The sequence below is a fragment of the Pygocentrus nattereri genome, chromosome 27, assembly GCF_015220715.1.
Source record: "Pygocentrus nattereri isolate fPygNat1 chromosome 27, fPygNat1.pri, whole genome shotgun sequence".
In the NCBI taxonomy this organism is placed as follows: domain Eukaryota; kingdom Metazoa; phylum Chordata; class Actinopteri; order Characiformes; family Serrasalmidae; genus Pygocentrus; species Pygocentrus nattereri.
The window spans coordinates 18,610,634-18,633,083 of record NC_051237.1 but is presented as its reverse complement, the minus strand read 5'-3'; the positions used below and the strand labels follow the sequence as shown (position 1 = coordinate 18,633,083).

Below are 22,450 nucleotides of genomic sequence, written 5' to 3'. Positions count from 1 at the left end.
TTGCTTCTTTTTATTGACTTTGTCTGGAGTTATGCCGGTGCCTCTTATGGCCCCTATTGGCCCCAATAACAGATGTGTACCACGGTAAATAAGGTGGGGTTGTGCCAACATAGGGGTGGGCAATATGGGACAATATTTTATCGTTATTGCGATGTATTACGTGACAATATGCTTTTCTGAGCACATGTTGGATATTGTATTTAAACAACAGAGACCAACTGGATCTTTAATTATGAAGAGTATAGGCTGTTTTGTTTAGTTCAGTGCGGTATGTAAAACATACAATTTTACTTTTAAGGTGACACTACTGCTGATCCAACATATTAGACCTCAGCAAAATGAAATATAATATCATCATCATCATCATCGTTGACCGCAAGTCCAGATAGGGTCTCTAGCAGTTGGGAGAGCAGAGAATCCCAGATGACCCTGTCAACTGCAAAATGAAATATCGTGAATGAAATATCGTGATCTTGACAATGGCTGTTTACATGCAAAGTCTTTTGCCAATCCGATTGACTACATTCCGATTCCGATTGAAGCCGGAGGTGTTTATATGCCCGCTAACGTTACTCATCGATCTGATGGAAATCTGTTCACACACAAGTAATCAGATCCAAAATGACGCGCCTGCGTAGTGTAGACGTCACCATGACCAGTCTGTTCCGAATGAGGTGTTCACACGGACGCATTCTATTCCGATTGAGCTATTAGTCGGATTTTTTAACGGATTATTAGGCTGCATGTAAACGTGGCTAATTTGAAGTGTTGTAGTTAATATGATGCCCATCCTTATTCCGACTCTGTCTCAGCGTTTTGACAACTTTATTCACAGTGGTAACAGCAGAAAACAAAAAAGGGCATAACGCTTGATCTTTCGTCCTTTAACCTTAGGCAGAAAAACAAACCACTAACGTTACTGTAAACCATACATAGCATGCTAAACTGAGCAACAGCAAGAGGCCTGAAGCTGTTCAGGCAGTGCTGCCTGCAGGCTGCGTCTATGGCACTACAGACTGCAACACTAGAAACCACGTTAGAAACGGAACATTGGAGCAATATAATACTTCAGACAACAAATAATATCATCATAGTAAGGCTACAAGCGGAGATACTGCAGAACAGCTAGGCAGGCAGTCCATGCTAGCAAGCTGTGCCCCGTGACAAAAGGCAAGCGGAGGGCAACAGATGTTTACTCAAACAGAAAAAAAACAATGTACAAATATCCATTTCGATGACGGTCACGATATGTAAAAAGGCAGACACTCGAACACACTCGTGTATATTCACATACTGGCGACACAATACTGCAAACTGCACTTTAGAGTTACATCTGCTCCTCCAGAGCCCCTCCAGACACCCAGAGCTCTCTTTATTATTCAGATGTTAGAAGAGAAAGAAAGACTGACTTGGCACTTTATCGCTGCTGGCAATGGTAGGTTAGCACGAGAAAACAAACCAAAAAAAACCCTTCACTCCCTCCCTACCCTTTTCTATCATTCAGTTTATGATTATTTTCTTCGCTGAACATTCTCCAGGCGAGCCGGGCGCTGTAGTGCTGTATAAATATTCCTTGTGTCTTGTTTGTATTTAATGGTCTGTAAAAATGGTGGCAGTATTGTGACCTGAGATCAAGGCCTTTCCCATTCAGACTCGCTACAAACAAGACGGAAACGATGAAAAAGAAAGTATGAAAATGAAAAAAAAGAAAAAGACATAAAAATGAGTAATATATATCTATAGAAATAAAAATATCCATATGTGTTAAAATATATAGTGTAAAATAAATGATATAAAGTTTGGATATTAAGTATAACTACTAATATATGCTAAATGCTTCTTTATAGATTTTATGTACATATACGTGTCTCTACTTTGCTGTGCTTTCCCGGAGGTAAATAAAAATAGAAACTCATCAAGAACAAGAAATTCTCTTTTGCATCTTTTTTTTTTTTTTTTTCTGAGCGGAACTACTGCATTTATACTTTTAAACTGAACGAGGATAAAAAAAAAAAAAAGTCCCTAAAAGCAATTCAGTGTCATGTCCCAATCCTATGAGTGATTCTTCTGTTTTTACTGACTTGTGTAATAGAGAGGAATGATAGAAATGGATTGTGCAAACAAAAATGTACAAACATATAAACGCAGACAAAAATAACAATTAAAAAATACAGAAAAAGCAAGACTTTTATCCCACAGCTCGTGGGTGAATGTTTTAAGATGTGTTTCAAAATGGTAGGTGTAAAGTCTGGGGTGTGTGAGTGTGGTTATCACAGTGGGGGATGGAAGTTGATGGTATGGTGTCTAAGGCCTTGAGAGGTTTTGTAGCTTTTCCCACAACGGCACTTGAAGGGCTTTCTCACGCGAATCTGCGTCCTGTGTCCGTTCTTGGCGTGATACTTTATCCCATTCACATTCTGAAACGAAATCAGACAAGAGAACAAAATATTCACTCCAAGGTTACCATATCCCACCTAACGCACATTCAGAGACTTTGGCTTTGACCCCTTTAAAGCGGGATCTTCTGTATAATGATGGAGATGAAAAGTCATTCAGAGTGGGTGGATATGAAATGATGACACAACACCCTGTGAGTACCTCTCCTCCGTGGATAGACTTAAAAATTTACCATTTAGGCCAAAATTGTATCTCAAAACTATCGTAAAACAATGTCTCCAGCATCACTGTACTAATAAGACTTTCGACGTCTGGCTCCTATCACCACCGTTAACAATTAAAACTCTCAAGTTTCTTTTGAAAAGCCACTCTGCATAACTGTGCTTGCATCTTAACCCTTTATTTATGCAAAGTGTTTATGCTTATACTTTGTGGAAGTGTTATGTTTGCTATCCTGTTTCCTATCATCATGTAAAAGAAGCACAGGGATGCCTTTGTTGTTGCATGCACTGTCAGTTTTGAGCACATTTAGAATGAATTCCAGATCAATATTTACCCAAAAATAACCTATAAAATGTCTGACTTGTTAAACCATGTACTTTAATTACCAAAATAAATGACAACCCCCCACCACCTTGGAAAGTGTTATTAAATTAAATGAGTACATTTTGCTGTACCTTTATATATCTTTCTAGGGCTGTCAAATGATCACTAATCACACCTGTCACAATTATGACAATCTGATCATCTCAATTATTTAAGCTGGCTGCTATCATTTTACACATTTATCAGACTTCAGTGACATACTGGGAGCGTCAGTTCGAGGCAAATAAATTTGAATAAAAGAAAGCAGTAAATGAGTCCATTGAAATATTGTGGGCCTATGAAAACAAAAAAGTCTTGGTGTTAACACCAAGTTATGTTTGTTTGTTAGCTATGAAGCTTATTCTAACATTATTGGCATGTATGAAAATGAGTGTTTTGGCTTATATTTCCACTCTTATGAGGAATATGTAGCTTTGCTTAACTCACACATCATTTTCTGTACTTGTAGACCTTTGTGTGAGTGTTGTGTGCACAGTATTGATTCGACAGTACCAACGGTGTTAGCTATTAAATGAACATAGCTAGCAAGTAGGCTGATCAGCTAATTTGGCCACTTTAGGTTTGTATTTTTAAGCAGTTGCAAACAATAAACAAGAAAAGACATTAATCACAATTAAAATCTACAAGTGTTTGTTACTTTCAATAATACTATAACACTATTTTCATCGAGTGAACAGAGAGTTCGCATGAACTTGCATATAAGAATAAAACAGTGAAACTTCTTCCATTTTCTGAGAGCAACAGTGGCTGCATGTTCCAACTCCCCTGTCATTGTAGCTTCCCTGCTCCCATACCATTATGTTATGTCTTGTTGATTTATGTGTCGTGCTCCTACAAGCACATCCTCGAGTCCCAACATTACTGATATTATCGGCATTGATTTCAGACAGAGACCTATTAATGGAACAAGCCATTTAACAACGGCATTTGTACAAGAGAGATACAGTCATGGAGTTATAGCAGCATACATACAGCTGAGATGTAGGGTGGACCTATGGATTGTTTGAAGGGTCAAACTAGGAAAATGCATTACTAGTTTATCATGTTATGGCATTATTAACACATTACCAATAATAGATAGATAGACAGATGGATAGATAGATGTGTAAAACCCTGAGGGCATGTATTTGGCCCACACTGCACACCTTACATATTAATTTTATAGCATTACCAAATAATTTATAGCATTTAGTGAATAGCGAGTCTTAAGATTAATAACGTAATAATAAATCCAGATTATATCACTTAACAAAACATTTGCAGTGCACGTGTCTTTTTTTGTGTGTCTACCTTGTATCTCTTCTTGCACCCTGGCACTGGACAAGCGAAGGGCTTCTCATCTCCTCCATTCATGCACATGGAGCTGAGGATAGACTCTGAGCTGATGGCACTCTCTGTAGTCCACGACTCATCACTGTCTGAGTCTTCATACTCCACCTCCTCTTCATCGCACTCACTGCCTGTGTGGAAATGACAAGAGTCAATATTATACTGTTGCCACATCACACATCATCCGTGCTCTGAAAAGTTTTTATCTCTGACAAAAAGGTTATGAGAGTTACATTTTATCCAAAACCTCTTCACTGTCTTGCCCCATTTACATTTCTCTACTGTTAGAATCATTCACCTAGATCAGATATTGTGAATCCAATGCTGTTTCCAAAAATAAGTTTGTTTTGCATCTCATTACTGTCCAAAAACTCATTATCTGCAAAATAATAACTCTACAGGAGACAAAAGCTTAAATTAAGTCTTAAAAACAGCGTTTTTTTCCTGCAACTTTTAGTGCACACGTTCGATTTATTTACTTAGTAAAATTCATTTACTTGGAAAAAACGTAAAAGGATAAAAATAAAACTAAATATAAAATGTACTATTACTTTTGCACAGGCCACATAGTTTTTTTTTCATGTTTTATTTCTTTCCAATAGGATACATTCAGCAAATAAACAACAATTGTGCAGTAAATTTTCAGAAGTGTGTTCTCTGTAGAAGATGTGTTCACCTATTTTCACTTAGAACATCAACAATCAACAATGTGAATGAACCAAACATGTCATTTAACCAGGGTGCTCAAATCTTTGCACACAACTGTAATCTGGACAGGAAATTACTATTCAACATAGTCACGGAGAAAAATACCCGGGATGGTAAACAAAGAAGTCTTAGCATCATTCCAAACAAAATGTTGGTTTTACAGACCTGCATTTAGGCTACATTACAGTGCTAGAGGATTAAAAATATAGCATCACTATGAGCATTTTAGCCAGCTGTTTTTTGTCGGTTACTTGCTGTACATGTTCACTGGGCAAAGAATACCTAACAGTCTTGGTTACCAGCAAGAGACTTACATTGACAGCCCCAGTGTGATTCAGCCACATCAAAAATCATCAAAAATGTAGCCAATTATAGGGTCTTCCAGCTACAGGGATTTGTTAGCCATTCATACCAGTTAACTCTAACAGCATATTTACATATTCACAATCTCAACTTTAACTTAACTTTAAATTAAAAGTATCTTTAACAAGACTATGCTCTCTGCATTTACAATTCTAAAATATAGTGTGTCCAAAAGTCTGAGACCACACTGAGAATCTTAATGATTTATACCTGGAAATGAACAACAGAAAGTTTCTAATAAAAATGTAAACAAAGTTATGAGAAGTAAAATAAAAATACATACTTTTCATTAAATTTCAAGATTTTGCACTATTTTTGTAGGTCATTTGTGACTGTGGACTATGTTGAGGCCTTTATACCTATAGGTCCGATTTATTTTAGCCTTATATTCTCCATCGAAGCTCAAGTTCAGATACGTCTCAGGAGAATTTGTTCTACTCATCAAAGACTTTCCACTTTTCGATTTTTAACTAAAACTGTTCGCTGGCAGTATCATTTGTATTGAAAATCTTGCAAAGAATGCAAAATATAAGCAGTTTCATCAGTAGTCTCAGACTTCTGGACCCCAATGTATAAGCACAGACACACACACTGCTGTTACCTGTGGGTGTGCTGCTGCGGAATGAGGATGATGGGGTGATGGGTGGGGTCACAGGTGGAGTAAGACTGCCATTGCTATGACGAGGAGGAGTCGAGGTGTTGTTTCGGGAGACGCCTCCAGTGACTGACAGTGCAAGTTTAGGCTGGACTTTCTTCTTCTGATTCTCCTGCTCCCTGCGAGCTGCTTCAGTCATGAATCTACACACACACACACATAGGAACACACAAAAAACACACAGCTTTAGAAAATAAATTGATCACTATATACTACCTATTCTGTGTCCTATATAAGTCTTATACACACATTCTTCAAAAATATGGTTTTCGCAGGTTCTTTAGTAAAGAAAATGGTTCTATATAGAAACATGAACACCCAAAAATGAAAGATTAAATGGTTCTTCAGATTGATGGAGAATGTGCTGTAGATGGTTCTATACAGAAACTTTTTGAAAAGATGCCTATATAGCGCTGAAAATGCTTTGACTATTGTTACAAGTGAAAGAAGTCTTTGTTGGTCCTATATAGAACCCTTTTTGCTGTGTTCAGCAAAAATAAGCACTTATTGCACTGTATTGTGCTAAAGTCAGAGATCACTATTTATTTGTATTATTTCCAGTCAAATGAAATGAACCCTTAAGAGCCATTAAGATTCAACTTTCAGTATTACACAGAAGACTCAATAACCAAATTAAATTCAATTAAATTATTTTGTCCGCGCTGAACCTCCATCACAGCTTCCATTCATTTCAGATCTGCTTTCAGTTTTTCAAAGAAATCTGCAGGGAAATGTTAACACACCCCTGAAGTTCAGTGTCGGAAGTTTGTTGCATTTTCTTTTTCTCACAACCCAAGAAATCCAAACACATTCAATGATGGTGAAATCTGGACTCGGGGGTGGTCAGTTCATTGTTCCGAGACCCGCAGCTTCTTTGATTTGCAGAGTGAAGCTTGATTTTCTCTTCTCTCTCAAAGGTGAAAGCTGTTTATCTGATGGAGGGTTTTGGTGGTCTACCAGGCCTTTCCCAGTTCTTATATTGTAATCTCCATTTTCTGTATCCTCTGCAGTGTTTAACAACTATTAAAACATATTGTTTGAAATCATATCTCATTTTGTAACTTCACCTACATTCACCAACGTGCATCTTTTTCTGGCAAAAGCATTTTTAACTTTGCTCATAGAAACTCAGTTAAGTATATCAAATACATAAGCGCTAATGATTTTCAACAAAACGCTTGTTCAATTAACAGAAAGCAGTTACGCCTTTGTTAAGGTTTCACGCATAACCGTGTGTTATCTGTGTTTAATTACAGTAGGTGAGGTTTTGATGGGCATGGCTTTCTTCATGACAACATAAGGCTAGTTTTATAATGAAATTTGTGTTAACTCTTAAAAAACAGTGTTTACAAGTTCTTGAGAGATTACTGCCTAAAACTTTTGGCAATAAACTTTTTTTTTTTTGGAACTCCAGTTTTATTTCCCTTATTTTCCTTGGATTTTCTCTTTCCTTATGTAAGCGGATTATCTAATTTCCTGAGAAATATGAATAACTTTTGATTGACAATTAAATGAGTGAAGCACGGTCTCGGATTAGCGTGTGTCTGTGTTCTGATGCATGATGGATATTTTGACTAATGGCATATCATGTGGTTATAAATCAGTCTGCTTTGCGTAAATGTTTCGGTGATATTTCATGCGTATGCTGCCGGCTTTGGGGAGCAATTTGCTCATGGGGCCAACTAGTAAACCTTGTCCCCTAGCAATAGAGGAAGAGAAGCACTCTTCATCTGTCCAGTAGACACACTCACATATGTGTCTAGTCTCCTTAAAGGAATTTTTAACAAATGTATGCATATATATTTGCTCATATTACACAATATATCCACAATATATGTGCAATGTGTGATGTGTAAAAGATATGTGCCAAATATAACAAATGAGTAAATTATAAAAATAGAAATATAAAAATGAGTACTTTTTGAATGCTTAGAAATATCCCACTACATGTACATGTGTGTGTGTGTGTGTGTGTGTGTGTGTGTGTGTGTGTGTGTGTGCATATTACACAATTATATGCACATATGTGCAAGGAGAATGTGACACTGTCCGTTTCCATATATTGTTTGACGTATTACATGGAGATACATTACAAATTTGACAGCTGTTTTGAAAAGAATATGGAAAAATATTTCAATCTCATATGGAAGTAACTGCAATACATGTAGGCACTCAATTTATGGACAAGATAAAATTCTGTTTTCAAACCAAAAAAGCAGTGTAAACAGTTTCTACAGTCACATTAGTGTATTCAGTGTATTTTTAATGATTGTGAATTACACCACAATAATGTGATCTAATTACAAATTTGAAATATTCATTTATACCCCTGCTAGTAATGAATATAAGCCTGTTAATACCAGCTACCAGCTATCATCCACTGCTACTCACATTAGCATTTCAAACAGAGCCCCTCCTGTAAGGTTTATAAACACCCACTCTGTAATCACTGTGTACACATCATACTTTCTTCAAAGAAAAAACGTGAACAAACACACAATCATTAACGTATATACATATGCACTCGCTCACCTGTTAATGTAGCTCAGGGCAACATATGTGGGCTGCTGCAGCTCCTGTTTCTCCAGCACCCTCGGGTCTGTGTCTGCCAAAATGAGGACGGAGGAGAAGAAAGAATTTAGTTTTGAACTTGAGAAAAGTTCCGTTTAATGATGTAGCAACTCAATGTGATAATACAACAGTTTCACACAGAAATATGCCACATGAAAGTATGAAAAGCTGTTTCTTTAAAACCTAATCTGCTTAGACAGATCTTACTGTAAGTTTAGTCACAGAAGTGTGCCCCCCTCACCACACACACACAATCTCGCACACTTTTTCCACAGTGCTTGAGACAGCAGGCAGCTTCCACTGCCTGAGGCAAACCAGGCAAGACTTCAAAAGATCCTCAACCAAGTAAAAGTGTGTGTGTGTGTGTGTGTGTGTGTGTGTGTGTGTGTGTGTGTGTGTGTGTGTGTGTGTGTGTGTGTGTGTGTGTGTGTGCGTGTATGCGCTTCCATTTGTTTCTCAGAGTACAATTCGTGTGCTGTGACTGCCCTCACATGGTGGCCTATGGAAGTTCACAAATGTATAATTCTGAGCTACAGCACTGATGAAAAGAGTCAGTTATTTACACTAAGTACAGCAAGGTTACATCAAAGACAGACCATTTATATAAAGAAGGGAACATCAAATGAAAGTAAAAGACAAAAAACAGTTTATAAATCAGGATGTAAAAAATATTAAAGAGAGAGAAACAGAGAAAACGGGACTTCTAACAATGTTTTTTGAGATCTTTGAGAGAGAGGAGAAAATCAAGCTCCACTCTTGTTTCAGATCTGAAAAAATCCACAGATATTTCTGTCCCTGAACTTTGGAGCTGTGGAAGAATAACCCCCCAGATTTCTTTGACAACCTGACTGACAAAAGGCTGGGTACACTAAATACTGAAAATTATTATATATTTAGTTGTTTTATTTTTTTTCTATGAATAACAAACTTAGCAGCTCTTTGGAATGGACAGTAAATAAATGAAGGTTCTCTGACTTTTGCACAGTATTGTATGTGTATGTGGGCATGCAAAAGGCAGACAGCACAGCCTCACTGAAAAAGTCATGCAATGAATGTTCTAGAGCCAAATAATAAAATAATAATAAAATATATCAACACAATTATTATTACTGTGTTGAAGTAATATCATATTTGAAACTTGTAAACTCATTGCATCAGATGGTTATCACAGTGGCTGGAAAGTGTGGAGTGGAAATGAAAATGCCACAAAAGGAGAGAAAAGAAGTGAAAAACAGAGCAAGAGTCTCCCTGAGTGAATGTACAAATGGTGTGCAGTGTGTGTGTGTGTGTGTTTCTATTTGTGTATAATAGGCAGAGTGTATAATGGATCCCATATGTTGGGGTGAGGTATTACTCGAAGCAGTCTGAATCACTCTGCCATGTTCACAATGTTCCACCATGTTCATTGCTCTCCACGCTATACATTAACTTTATTAGTCCTACTTATTTTACACTATATCCCCACACATTATTCCATGCACCTCTGATCTGCCTGCACCTCTAAATTCAACAGAAAATACCCAGCTGGGTTACAAAATGACAGCTGTCCATTTCTTCATTACATGTATTCAACAAAAATACCACTGATTGTTTTAACTGAGCTCAAGATTATCCCTCATTCACAGAGCATTCTTCTGAACCACTGAACAAGATTTTCTCACCTTGTAATTCCAGGAGTGACACACACACACACACACACACACACACACACACACACACAGACGTCTGTATCTCAGGTGGTCCCACTCAGGTGGTCTTCATCATGGTTTCGCTAAAGCACTTTAATTATTTGGTTTGGAGACCTGAGCAGGGCTCAATTTTCAGTGGGGGGATGTAGGGGGATGCCACCTCCTCTGCCAAAAAAGATAAAATTGTGCCCTTGTAAAACTCCCATCTCAGACTTCTATCTCCTTGGGATTTATGTTATTATGCAAATTCTTACAGAAGTGAAAAGTCCAGAAGTGAAAAGTCAAGTTTTGTAGTATTAGGAAACGTCCTGGACCATACACACACACACACACACACACACACACAAACACACATATAGAATTTATTTTTTTATCCTCCATTGTTTGAACCCATCATCCCACCTGAACATTGTTTCTTGTTAATTACGCTCTGTTTAACAGCCTAAACAGCCAGGAGCTGCCGAAGGGTCCAGGCTTTTACTCTTCACACCTATAAAGGGTCCAGGCTTCCAGTCCTCACAGTGATACAGTTACGCATAGTTTCCATGTAATTATGAAATAAGTTCCCTGGGACGTCATAAGCCTGGTTAATTCCGCAGAGCTTAAGCAGCGTCGTTACTTAACAGTGAGCATGTCTATCTAGTCTAAAGAGGTCTATCTGAGTTCTCCTGAGTTCTTTGTTCTTTGACTGTTAATAATATATAATATTATAAATATATACATTCACAGGCTTTTTTAAATGAGGCTATACAGAGCAGCCAATCAAAACTCATTAACATATATCAGTCTTAAAGGCACAGTACCAAAAATAGCCTCTGCGTTTTAAGGGATGGACAATGGTCATGAACAAATGAATTGAGATTGTTTTAGAACATAAAACAATGCTAATGTTCGACTTCGAGGGGTCAGAGTCTCAACATGTCAACATGTTATCAAAAGATATTTAGGGGAAATGCTTAATAAATGGGACTGAAGAAGTTCAGTGAACCCAGGCCACTAATAAGCTCTCCTTCACAGTTGCTGAGTGTTGAGCATTTTTGAAAGACCTACAGCTGCAGCTGAAAAGTAGTTTTCGTTATAATCCAATAGTTTGGTGGCCCTGCATGTTGGTCAGAAGGAAACGGCACATATGTAGCCCTCAGTGTGGAGTGTGTTGTGTACTTGCAGGGATCTAGAATTGTAATTACATGTACCAGGTGCAGAGCGGTGCAGGGGGCACATTTAACGTTCTCCAAATTTTATGATTTCCCCTCTCTTACAAAACACAGGCGCACAAGTTCCTCCATGCAGGAAAGGCAGCAACACAACATACACGCACTCACATAACACTAACCGTTATACACACACTCCATTCAATTTCAGGCTAACTAAAATCAGCTGCCGTCATCGTGCTGCATATTTTGCAAGAGTACTGCTCTCTAAAACTGTCCTAAGGTGATGATATTGTGTTTTAATGAGCCGTGAACTACATTAAACCCCTGTGACCTGTTTATGTAGGTGTAATAACACTTCGGACGCGGTGGGGACGCTGAGCGAACCCCTCCTATAAACTCGCTCTATATTCCGACCCTGTCATTAATTTTACCTCCTATCAAACTTCACTGAGCATTATACTGCAGCGGAGGATGTGAGGCTGATTTGGAATCAGGTACATTTAGCTCACTTCTAACTCCCTCACGAAGGCTGAGGGAAAGAGTGACAATGGCACTGCAGAGCACGGCTACAAGCGACAAGTATATCAGCAACCGGGTAAACTAGAAATTGTTTTGAAGAGCTTTTTTAAAAGGCCACACAATAAAAATGTACCTAAATGAACAATAGCAACCCACTGCACAGCTGTTAAAACAATTCCAAAATATTCTGTCAGAAAAAAAGATGAACAAAGAAGCCTCGACCTCAAAAACTACTCAAACACTTCAGCACCCCAGAAGAAGAAATACGCAGCTAACAACATCACATCACACAGGCTAACAGGAGTGGATTTGTTTTGTACTGGATATCATGTATTTTTACAGGGTTACAAGTGCAGTAAGTGTATATATATATATATATATAAATATAATGCAGAATATTTTTGAGCAGTGACCCAAAACCGACTAAGCACCGTGTTCTTCGAGAGTACAGTAAGTACATCACTATATATTATACATCTGTCCAATTCCTATGTATTATTAAGCAAATATCTGCCGATACCAAATGTCTCTTATATCGTCCAAAGTATTACATTGTGGGATTGCCTTATTGTCTACGTACATACTGTATGATCGATTTGGTGGTATATGTTAAGGATGGTATATGTTAAGGAGTGAAATATAGCATGGAATATAACACAACAAGTGGCACAGTATTTCCTTTTTCTGAAATTAAGTGATAGAAACTGACAGAATGCACTGGCAATGCCACACTTACTTTGGAGAATATTTGGAGAGTATAACTGAGCAATGGTGTCAGCCCCAATCCAAAGTAAATAGGGTTTCAGGCATTACTATGAGCTACTGAAGCACAAGTGTACCACCTTGTGGTGATTTTAGATAAAAACATATATGAAAAAGCGTGTCTTCCATGACTTTATGATCGTTTCTGATTTTCAGAGGCTGTGTACAGGCCTCCTCTCCGATTGTATGTGTGTGTGAGAGAGTGAAGGAGCCTGGCATGGTATGGGGATGCAGGAATGCCATGCTTGTTTTCCAGATGGCTAATTAAAAAGCAGGCGAGCGTTTAAATGTGTTTGAGATCAGCAGGTCTCCGGATGGAGGGAAGGGGCGGAGGGGAAGAGAAGAGGAGGGGATGGAGAGAGAGAGAGAGAGAGAGAGAGAGAGAGAGAGAGAGAGAGAGAGAGAGAGCACTAAACGAGGCTGTAATTATATTTTCCAGAGCTCAGCAGTACACAACACTCCTCATGGAAGCGGCAGGATACCTGCAAACACACAAGAGGAACACACGCATGCCAACAAGACGGCATGAACACTCACACAGGAAGCACAGAGAGATAAACCCACACACCCACCCATATGACTTTGTATTACTATCCTTGTGGGGTTTTTTCCATTGATTTCTGAATAACTATATCTAAGCATACATCTAAACCCAACTGTAATCCTAAGCTCAGTAGCCAAAAGGTAATCTTTGGTATCTTGTCACCAAAATATTCACAGTTTTAGAAAAGCCTGGGGCTAGTTAGCCTTCAAAAAGCGATAAATACATACATGCACACACACACACACACACACACACACACACACACACACAAAAGGATGGGGTGGAACTGTGCAGGCTGGTATGAGGGATTTTCCACTGGATCTCACTAATTGGCTCATAAAAGGTTCGACAAGTCATTTAATGTGACTCTCTATAAGCCTCTCACTCTCACACAGACACACACACACACATATACACACACACACACACACACACGCACACACACACACACACACACACACACACAATGGCAATAAGTAACTTCAAACTTTAAAAACAGCTGGGATATTATGTAGATAAATTACGGTAACAACACTTTTCACCCTTTCACACACTGTATTACACACTACACATAACACATTCACCCAAATGTATAGAAGAGCTACAGATATCTGAAAACACATGTAATGTCTGTTATTGCAAAGTTTTTTCTTCCACTCCAAGCTAACAAGCAAAAATCTCAACATCATACATGGAAAATAGATCCGAACTGTCTCACAAGCTGAAACCACACATTTCTGGCCAAGCCTGACCTCTAGTGGCCTCCAAGAATAATATAACAGATGAGTGAAGTTGAATTAAATGCTGCTGGTCGTTGCTGACTCTTACATTTTCCCTACTCTAGAACACCTAATTCAACTCATAAGCCAAATAATGAGCAAGGTGTGGTCAAACAGGGACAATATAAAAGGGTGCAGTGCATGTGGTCCGCCTTGCTCACTATTGATCACTCCCCAACATGTAGACTGTCTCAGTTCTTACACAGCTTACAAAGCACCAGATGGCATCTTTGGCCAAACTGATCTTACACTGTGACAGCGTCATACAGTTAGGCCCTAGACTGTCCAGGTTGCCTGTCCAGGAAAAAAAGCATTCCATTCCTGAACACAAAATGTCCAAGCATTTTTACATGTTAGCATTTTTTTATGAAGGTTCAACTGTTTCTCTTTACCCAATAAAACATTTGTGGACAAAGAATGGGTTGGATTAGACACTAGTCAGCAATTCAATACAATAACTGAGGTGAAGTTCTATAGCTGAACTGACGTCTATCTACGTTAGACTGCATCGTAAACATAGCCAAACCACTTCAGCAAAATCAATATCAATCCACTGATCAAGCCACTGATTGAATGTCCAGGTGTGTAACTCTATATACTGTATGTATCAATGACATTGACAGTGCACTTTAGCCCATAGTCTAGGTTTAACCCTGTCCATGAAACTGACCCATAGTGTTATTGGTGTTTTTGTCATGAAAGTACAGAAATGCAATTTTATGCACAATTTTACTTACATCAATGGCCATTTTAGGACTCTGGGTACATCTTGGTTAGTGTTAGGCTGTTACACTCCTATCATAAAATTCTATAGCTAGTTAACACTGCTGCATTTACACCATGTCAACAGCTAGACGACAGCAAACAGTCAGTTACATGAACAGTTTCATTTTCCCAACTTCTGCAGGAGCAGCAGTGGAATTAACTGGATGTTAATTTAGAAGTAAGGACACAGCTAAAGTCCAAGCATACCCAGCTACACACAACAAAATCCGAACAATGAAGAAAACACATTAGGCGTCTTTAGAAACATTCATAGAACTACACAGACCTAATAGTCCATAACATCAGCGCCTTAACGCTGTCACCCTGACAAACTACAAACGTCGTCAGGCCTACCGTCACCAATTATGAGGCACGGTAAGATTGTCTTTCCAATATCAATATGTAAACACAGCATAGTGTGCAACTGTGCATTTGTTGTAAACTACTTTTGTTCAAATATTGTCTGCATGTACAAACTGTCCATGTAGGCCACAGAGAACAGGGCAGCTTAATAGTACTGAGAGCCCAGATCTCTAAGAGAACAAAAAGGCTCTGAATACATAAGGTCAAATGTTTGTGCTATGCCACTGTTTTTATGATGTCAGCTATACACTGCAGCAACAATAACCTGGAGCAAACTCTCTTTATTTTGCCGGGGGCATGTTTGTACATCTCCTTTCTCTACACGCACACTTACAAGTGTGCACACGCACTGGCAAGAGTACCTAAAGCCATGTACTGAAAGATAGGAGGAAAGCATGACATCATCCAACATTCCTCTCTCCTTAGACAAACAGTGAGGGAACCAGTTGAAAACAGTTGGACAAAGCTAGACACAGACACACACATATACATACATACAACTACTTGACAACTGACTGCTCTGCTGTTTCTTGGCCAGCTTTGAGCTCTTGAATCATTAGTTTAAGCACAGAAAAGCTAAGAGAGGTCCTCGAGTTCTACATGTGGCATTTGCATCTGGAGATAGTTACTGCGGTATCTTCACAGGCAAGGCAAGGAACTTCAGGAGCAAGTTTCTTGGAAATGGATCAAGCCTAGTTCTGGACTGAATTGTAGTGCCAGTTGTGAATCACTACTGAAAATTCAATTAACTCTAGGTTTAGGCTTGATCTGGGTCTGGGACACTAGCCCTGTGTGTCAAATGTCAAAGTACTGTACAATGTTAAGCAGAAAAGAATGCGCTGGTGATGTTAGCAATGTCAAAGAACACTTTGCAGACCAGGGAAGACCTCAGTACTGCTTGACCAAAGAATACTTTCCAGAATAGAGGTGGGCAATATGGTGTAAAAAAAAAACAAAACAATATCACAATACTATTATGCGCTCCTTTTTTGATTACAAAAAAGGCCCAGTAGCACCACATTTAAAATACTAATACAAGTTGAATAGAATGATTTGTAATTGCAATCAGCAGATTTTTGCTCATATACAAAATTGGCTAGTCATTGTTTAAAATGTTCACATATCTGTGTTGCAATTTTATGTCATAAATAACTGAACATATATATATACTATATATATCTGTCACCTATTTAAATACCTTTAATCAAATATTGAAACAAAATGCTAATGGAAATCAGCCACTGGACACTTTGGCTGCAAAGAAACCAGACTCTATAAAAATAATGATCAATACATATAATATAATATTTTAATATTATAATATTTTACAATTTGCATACTTCACCAAATTCAATCACACAGGACTAATCAGGCTCTCATTGTAAGGAAGCATGCAGTAGCTCAGTGTTCATTAAGTACTTACAATAGCTACAATGTGTTGAAAATACCGTACACAATGTTATGTAATTCATCACAATAATTACAGGTACCATCATACACTATAAAGACAAAAGTATTGGAAACACCTCATAATCATTGAATTCAGGTGCTTCATTCAGCCTTATTGCCACAGGTGTATAAAATCAAGCCCCATACCGACTTTCTTCACAAACATTTGTGAAAGAATAGGTCCTTTTAAAGTACTGTAATAAGATGCCACAGTTGCAAAAAGTCAGTTCGCAAAATTTCTTCCCTACTGGATATTCCACCATCAACTGTGAGTGGTATTATTGAAAAGTGGAAGCGTTTAGGAACCGCAGCAACTCTGCCATGAAGTGTCAGACCACGCAACGTGTGGGAGTGTAGTGCTTGAAGTCCCTAATGCTCTGCTTACACCATAACTGCAGAGTCCCAAACCACTTTTGGCATTAACATCAGCAAAAAAACCGTGCGCCAGGAGCTTCATGGCATTGGTTTCAATGGCCGAGCAGCTGCATGAAAGCCTTGCATCACCAAGTGCAATGCCAAGTGTCGGGTGGATAGCTTTACAGTTCAGCACCACTGGACTCAGTGGAGCAGTGGAAATGTATTCTGTGGAGTGATGAATTACGTTTCTTACGTTTTAAGTATGAGTTTGGCATATGCCAGGAGAATGTTACCTGCCTGACTTCAGTGTGTCAACTGTAAAGTTTGGTGGAGGAGGGATAATGCTATGGGGTTGTTTTTCAGGAGTTGGATCAGGCCCCTTCGCTCCAGTGAAGGGAAATCTTAGAGGTGGTTTAAAAGAACTTGACAGTCCAGACTTCAACCCCATCTAACACCTTTGGGATGAACTAGAACAGAGATTGGGAGCCAGGCTCTCTCATTCAACATCAGTGTCTGACCTCATAAATGCTCCTGATGAACAGGCAAAAATTTCCATACGCACTCAAAAATCTTGAAGAAAGCTTCCCAGAGGAGTGGAAGCAGTTATACCTGCAAAGGGGGATCAACTCCATATTACTGCCTATGTATTCAGAATGGGATGTCATGAGAGGTCCTGTAGGAGTAATGTGTAGGTGTCCTAATTACATACTTTTGTCCATATAGTGTGTTTCCCACCCCTAATCCACAATGTTTACACAGATGTATCAAAGCCTACCACAAAGAGAAGAATACACCAGCCTGGTCACAAGATGTAATCCACTGATAAGCTACAAGAACTGAAAGGCGAGGTAAAGGTTAAAAAAGACGGTAGAGGTCTGGAACAGACGCTTCTGGACAGATGTCACAAAAATTAATCTTCACCAGACTGACAGGATAAGAAAACTGCAGAGCGAGAAGGAACTGTTGATCCAAAGCATATCCACTTCATTTGTGAAACATGATGCCATGGGCATTTAATCTTGCCTTAATTGATGAGCGCTGTTGGAAGGAGCAGGACGAATTCTAAGTTTACTAAAGCGACTGTGGAGTTTTTTAAAGCCAGATTGAGGAACGTTCACCCAGGCTGAACCTACTGAGCGTGTGTTTCTCTTACTGAACACGTGACTGAAGGCCCAGAAACATGTAGGAACTAAAAAGTGCTGAATAATAGGCCAGAGTCTGGTTATATCTATGGGCTGCAGACTTCAGGCAGTCATTTAGTGCACAGGATTTCCAATCAGCTGTGTAAACATAACTGTTTTTTTTAAGATATCTAATGGCAGATATTACAGCTGACCAGTGTCCACACTGCAACAAGCTGAGGCAAAAGCCAGCTCCTTGCCACAAGGAGGCAGAGTCGTTTAAGCTTTGAGGAAGCTTCAAGTTTAGTAAGGTGCATATAACTGCCTTACACTGCTAAAAAGTTCTGTCTGATGTGAATAACAGCTATTAAAATGTCTTAATAACTCACTCTGAAGACAAAGCAGGGATAAGATTAAAATGTTGAAAAAAAAAACATGAATAAGGAAATGAAGTAGGTCACATAGTGGTTTCTGAAACTTGCAAAAGCTGGCCTGGCCCTCAGGTCATCACAAATGCATGTTTAAAACTTGCACTGAATGCAAAATATGTTTCACGTGGGGCTGATCCAGGAAAGACAGAAGAGAGAAATTCATCAAAACAGGGGTACAGAGATCTTATGTGGTCTGCTGGAGGTGGGCAGTAGGGCAAAATATCATATCCATAGTATATATGTATATATATATATATATATATATATATATATATATATATATAAAACACATAATATGCCTGCCCTGCGATGGACTGGCGACCTGTCCAGGGTGTATCCTGCCTTCCGCCCGAAGACTGCTGGGATAGGCTCCAGCATCCCCCCGCGACCCTGACGGAGAAGCGGCTTAGAAAATGGATGGATGGATGGATGGATGGACATAATATGCCATGATATTTAATTTTAATGACATCTGATAACTTAGAACAGAAAAAGTAAGCCCACGTTCTAAAAATACTATCAAAAACTATGAATTAAATTATTTGTATTCAACAGTTTACATATTAAGCTGCACTAAATCCGGTTAAACGGGACTAATTATGCTCTCTTTGTAGTCAAACGTGCAGTTGGTATGTGGCTTAAAGTACAGATGTGCACAATAAAAAGCACACTGTGACATATTGTGATGTAATTTATCTTGATAACAGTAAATGATGTCATATTGCCCAGCTTCACGGGCTGCTCAGGTTTACAACTGGCATAGCTTATACTTAGCCAGTGCAGTGTCATATACATATACTTAGTTTGGAGAAAAAATAGCTTTAATGTTATATTTTAAAAGCTGCAAGGCAAATCAGCCTACAATCTCAGACAGTCCGTTACACATCACTGCTCCTGGCGGACAAAACCAACACCTCTCAAAGCTTTCAGTGCTAATTTTTGCTATGCTTTAAGAAGAAAACAAGAGACAATAATCTTACATTTCTATTTCTGAGTTTGTAATAAACTGCAATTTCTACAATGTAATTACTACTTCTGTTACTGCTTAAATATCGACAGGGTATTATTGATCCACAAAGACACAAGGCATTGAGTTTGGTGCCCAGAGGTCAGCTTCCTGACCCTAAAGGCCCAATCTGTGGCCCCCTGAGGAAATAAGAGCAGCTGATGCACATAATGTCAAAGGTGACAGACATGCAAAACAGGCTAGTCTAGCTGAAACTTAACAAAGAGGTCATTTTGTCTTCTTCTCTTTTTCATGTGCCAGTGTTACAATAGTGGCACCAGGGTTCCACTGTAAAACAGGCACCTTCTGCCCAGGTTTACACAGTCCAACCAATCACAGCCTTTCATCACCACTGTGTGACAGCCAGTTGCCATGGAAACAGCAATCCTTCCCCTTGAGATGACATACAACATAGAGCTGCACTGCTGACACACACATATTCACAATCTATATACAAGTACATGGTTGTTACTAGTATATACATCAGTACTTTGATGCTCTGATAAGCGCAGGAATGTTTGCACAGAGCCACGTATTGCAAAGGTTTGAACACCTTCAGTTAATTTGCATTCAATTGATCCTCTAAGTAAAACTAAGTTCATCCCCTACAGAGAACAAACTGGCATGTTGTCTTCTAATTTTAGTCCAAATTTTCTATTTATTTACTTTAACATATTGGAAAAAACGTAAATGTAAAATACAAAATGTACCATAATGTTTGCACAGGCCACATTTCATGGTTTGGTTTTTTTTTCCAGATATGGTACATTCAGCAAATAAACACTAATTATGCAGAAGTGTGACCAGGGGACCCAAATTTTTGCATGTGCATATATAAGCTTAACTAAATCAAAGCAGAACAAATTTGCACAGCTCAAAAACCGCATTTCTAGAGCACTTTATAATATTCAATTTTAAAAATGGGCGGGACGGTGGCGTGGTGGGTAGCGCTGTCGCCTCACAGCAAGGAGGGCCTGGGTTTGATTCGGCCGGGCGACCGGGGTCCTCTCTGTGTGGAGTCTGCATGTTCTCCCCGTGTCTGTGTGGGTTTCCTCCAGGTTCTCCGGTTTACTCCCACAGTCCAAAGACATGCAGTCAGGCCAGTTGGAGATGCTAAATTGCCCCTAGGTGTGAGTGACTGTCTGTGTCTGTCTGTCTGTCTGCCCTGCAATGGACTGGCGACCTGTCCAGGGTGTATCCTGCCTTCCGCCCGATGACTGCTGGGATAGGCTCCAGCACCCCCCCGCGACCCTGACGGAGAAGCGGCTTAGAAAATGGACGGATGGATGGATGGATGGATGGATGGATGGATGGATGTCATTTTAAAAATGATCTCTTTGACTTCACATTAACTCTGGTAACATGGTTACCGTTACAAGTTACTGAGAACATGTAGCGCAACGTTAGCTGACAGAAATCCTGCAGCAGCACAGCTGGTTTCTGTCTATTTGAGTTCTGCCAGAAGTACTGAGCCTAGATAGCCTGGGTCTCCATCAAAAGCGGCATACAAACCAGTAAACCTGGCTCAGAAAGACCTGAGCTACAGACGAAGACACCGCTTACTCTGTCTCCAGGGACTAACACCCTGTGAATGTTATGAACGCTGGCGACACCTCCAATCCACACGCACCCTCTCACACAGGGCTAGACTAAACAAAGCTGCGAGGCGAGAGCTGATAATCACAGCGCAGGCCTGCAGCGCCGGCGAACCTGCACGCACTCAGGCCGGCGCTGAAGCTCAATCTGGGGGAAAGTGCTTCTCAGCACAGCCGGTCTGTGTAGCGGCGTGTTCGTGTCCGAGGTTTCGGATCGCCGCACCTCGCAAACCGAGCGAAACGGAAACGCTTTAGCCTCCCTCTCCCTCTCCCCCCTCCCAAAGCCCAAAGCCCAGAGCCCAAACCCCAAACCTCCGCTAGCTAGCGCGCCGGCTAAAGGCTGAACGCGGCGGCGGCTCACCGATGTGGTTGTCCTCGATGTGCACGATGAGCTCGGCCAGGGACTCGAAGTGCAGCCCGCAGCCGCCGAAGCGACACGCGTTGGAGAAGAAGGAGGCCGCCGCGACGCCCGTCATGGTGGGGGCCGAGTGGAGGGGAGCTGGCAGGCAGGAGCGGAGGAAAGGAGAGCGGGAGGGGCGAGCAGAGCCGGCGGCCCGGAGCAGCTGGAGCAGCGGGAGGAGGAGAGGAGGAGGAGGAGGGGAGGAGGAGGGACCGAGCGGCTAGACAGGGCACGCCGGTCACCTGTGTAGAACAACATTTCACATGTAGCGTAATGTCCCTTTACGTCAAAGGCTGTGACTGGTGCAGAAAAGTGATGTATATTTTACTGGATTTGTGTGTTTTATCTGGATATTTGGATATTGTAGTTTAGACAAGGGTCCGAGTTTATGGAGATGGCTGTGGACATGATAGAGTATTCAATTAAATCATTCTGTATGGACATCTGACAAATAGAGTGAAAAGAAAATGTGTGTTTTTTCTTATTACAGAAAGTATATATTCACAAATAGTTGATAAGGCTTTCAATCACAACAACTTTGAAGCCTGTGAAGATTAGCTTAGATGTTTTGGAACATAAAACTGAAGAGATATTTTTATTTTCTCCAGTTTCAGTAGAGCAGAGACAGCGGGGCGTCAGTAGAAACACTTACATCAACGACCATGGTAATGTTCACAGATCACAAGCCAGACAAGGCCTAGACATCTGCCTCCACCATCCAGTTCAAAAGGGGAAAAGCACAGCATGAGGTCACTATCTTTTCACTGATCCATTTAACACCTCATTGAGATGACAATGGCAGAGGCTGTTGGCAAAAGTAAGCCTACAGAAAACTGTCGCAGTTGAACCATAACTTCTGTCCGGATGAACTCAATGCATTAGATACAG

The 22,450-nt window shown here is 39.9% G+C and overlaps 1 protein-coding gene across 1 annotated transcript; it reads right to left on the bottom strand.

Annotated features, from left to right (window-relative positions):
• Positions 1-1,943: 1,943 nt before the first annotated feature.
• On the bottom strand, positions 1,944-21,728 carry jazf1a (JAZF zinc finger 1a). Its single transcript, XM_017693839.2, has 5 exons — positions 21,524-21,728; positions 8,591-8,663; positions 6,005-6,201; positions 4,294-4,463; positions 1,944-2,417 (listed from the first exon to the last, which is right to left on the bottom strand). Exons 1-5 carry the CDS (start codon positions 21,636-21,638, stop codon positions 2,271-2,273), a joined length of 702 nt encoding a protein of 233 aa, XP_017549328.1. The 5' UTR covers positions 21,639-21,728; the 3' UTR covers positions 1,944-2,270.
• Positions 21,729-22,450: the final 722 nt, after the last annotated feature.

Coding starts and splice junctions, on each gene's coding strand:
- jazf1a (XM_017693839.2), bottom strand. CDS start 21,638: ATGACGGGCGTCGCGGCGGCCTCCTTCTTCTCCAACGCGTGTCGCTTC. Junction 6,202..8,590: donor GCCCTGAGCTACATTAACAG/GTGAGCGAGTGC, acceptor GTGTGTGTGTAG/ATTCATGACTGAAGCAGCTC. Junction 2,418..4,293: donor GGTGCAAGAAGAGATACAAG/GTAGACACACAA, acceptor ATTTCGTTTCAG/AATGTGAATGGGATAAAGTA.